Raw genomic sequence first — 2,437 nt, forward strand, 5'->3', positions numbered from 1 at the left:
TCTAAGACTAACATTACTCAGGCAGTGTTATGGCTAGAACTGGCTACCAGAGTTTCAGCCCCTCAACATGTGCTTTGCTGTTCCCAGTCAGAACCCAGGTTTTAAGCTTCATCTGAGGGTAACCATGGGCTCAATGACTTGAAAAATCCACCCAGAATCTCCCTGCTTTCCCTTCTCTTCCCATCAGTCCTGATCCTCCCATCTTGAAAAGTAAGCACATCTGATTCATTTGAACAATGTATTACCCTTATATTGTCACATAGGTAGATGATTCAGAAGAAAATAATGGTAGAATGCAGGCAGAAGAGGATTCACAGGCAGAAAAAAGAAAGCGTAAGAGTTTCTAGCCACTCAATCTTCATCATGGAGAGAGTTCTGCAGCCATGCCGCCCACCCTACACCCCAACCCTGATGTCACTGAAGCAGACACAACTGGAAAGGCCTCTTTGAATCCTGGTTATGGTAAGTTCACCTCCTGCTTTGCATCATTTCCCAGTGCTCTACAATCTTCTCATCCCGGGTGTTTTCCATGAGGTCTAACTCATGTTTCCTGCTGCAATTTCAGTTTCAGCCACACCATAAGGATGCATCCCAATTGCTTCGTCTCTCAGGGCTTCTTAGAGCTCAGATCAAGGCATTAAACTCTTCTCTACCCATCCCACCTTGACCTCAATATGCAATTCACAAACCACAGCCATCAGAACCCAACCTCCTTCCTGCTCATGGGAATTCCTGGCCTGGAGGCATCCCACTTTTGGATTGCGTTTCCCTTCTGCTCCATGTATGCCCTGGCAGTGCTCGGCAACATGGCAGTGCTGCTGGTGGTGCATTCAGAGCCTGCACTGCACCAGCCCATGTACCTGTTCCTGTGCATGCTGTCCACCATTGACCTGGTGCTCTGCACCTCTATGGTGCCCAAGCTCCTTGCACTCTTTTGGGCCAATGCTGCTGAGATTGCCTTTGGGGCCTGTGCTACCCAGATGTTCTTCATTCATGGCTTCTCAGCTGTAGAATCTGGTATCCTGCTAGCAATGGCCTTTGACCGCTACTTGGCCATCTGCCGGCCCCTGCACTATGGGTCATTGCTGCCCCTAGAGGCTGTGGGCAAGCTGGGGGCTGCTGCTGTATTTCGTGGCTTTGGACTCATGACCCCACTCACCTGCTTACTGGCAAGACTGAGCTACTGTAGCCGAGTGGTGGCCCACTCCTACTGTGAGCACATGGCTGTGGTGAAGCTGGCTTGTGGGGGCACACAGCCAAACCACCTCTACGGCATCACTGCTGCCACACTGGTGGTGGGCACTGATGCTACGTGCATTGCTGTCTCCTATGCACTCATCCTCCGGACTGTGTTAGGCCTCTCCTCCAAGGAGACAAGGACTAAGACCTTTGGCACTTGTGGCTCCCACCTGGGTGTCATCCTTCTCTTCTACACACCAGGACTCTTCTCCTTCTACACACAGCGCTTCGGCCAGCACGTGCCCCGGCACATCCACATCCTCTTGGCTGACCTCTACCTTGTTGTGCCACCCATGCTCAACCCCATCATCTATGGCATGAAGACCAAGCAGATCCGGGATGGGGCCCTCCGACTGCTAAAGCAGGGCATTGTTCAGTCATAAAGTCTTCGACCTCACCCTAGGACACTATCCTATTCTCCCCATATCCTTTGGGCAATGTTTAAGAGACCAGTGGCTCCCAGTAGGATGGGGAGACAGAAACCCATATGCAATGGTATCCTTACTTTGATAAGGAGGCATAGCACAAGTATGATGGAGAAAGGACCATCAGGTGTTTCCCACTTGTGATGCAGATATGGTTAGAAAGCCCTGTCCAACAGGAAAATGGTTACCAAGCAGATGATGGCCTCCCAGGGAATCCCATTCTGCTGTACTGACATGGCTCCTACCTCCCAGGAGACCTCAATAAAGTGAGAAAGATATGACTAGTGGTCTGACAAGGAGAAATTGCCCTCATCCATAGTCAAGTGTTCCTACTCTGATAGCAATACATGGATACGTCCCTCAGTGAGCTCTAAGTCTGATGGGAGAGACACAGTAAATTAGAGAGCCTCAAAGACGGAGCACTCAGCAGTGGGCCATAAGGACAACAAGTAAGAATCATGGGCAAACTACTGTACAGAGGAATAAGCAACATTATTGCCAATAGAGGAAGTTTCTTGGGAAGATCAAAGTTTTTATTATTTTTTTTTCACTGAGCATGCACTATAGGCCAATTATTTTGCTAAACTCAAGCAGTATGGAGTTGATTACATCAAAAGCCCTCCTCTTATGATGACTGCGCATCGTTAGAGGAAGCATACATGTAAGGAGACAGCAGGCAAGCCAAATTAAACTAATATGATAATGGTAACCACAGGGACTGCAGGTACTAAGTAAGGGCACTTAACCTGCTCAGGGAAAATGAGGTCCCAGGG

At 49.1% G+C, this 2,437-nt stretch overlaps 1 protein-coding gene across 1 annotated transcript; it reads left to right on the top strand.

Annotated features, from left to right (window-relative positions):
• The first annotated feature begins 674 nt into the window (after positions 1-674).
• On the top strand, positions 675-1,748 carry LOC102512076 (putative olfactory receptor 52P1). The gene has a single exon (XM_006190278.2). It carries the CDS (start codon positions 675-677, stop codon positions 1,620-1,622), a length of 948 nt encoding a protein of 315 aa, XP_006190340.1. The 3' UTR covers positions 1,623-1,748.
• The last annotated feature ends 689 nt before the right edge of the window (positions 1,749-2,437 follow it).

The sequence above is a fragment of the Camelus ferus genome, chromosome 10 (genome assembly GCF_009834535.1).
Source record: "Camelus ferus isolate YT-003-E chromosome 10, BCGSAC_Cfer_1.0, whole genome shotgun sequence".
In the NCBI taxonomy this organism is placed as follows: domain Eukaryota; kingdom Metazoa; phylum Chordata; class Mammalia; order Artiodactyla; family Camelidae; genus Camelus; species Camelus ferus.

Coding starts and splice junctions, on each gene's coding strand:
- LOC102512076 (XM_006190278.2), top strand. CDS start 675: ATGCAATTCACAAACCACAGCCATCAGAACCCAACCTCCTTCCTGCTC.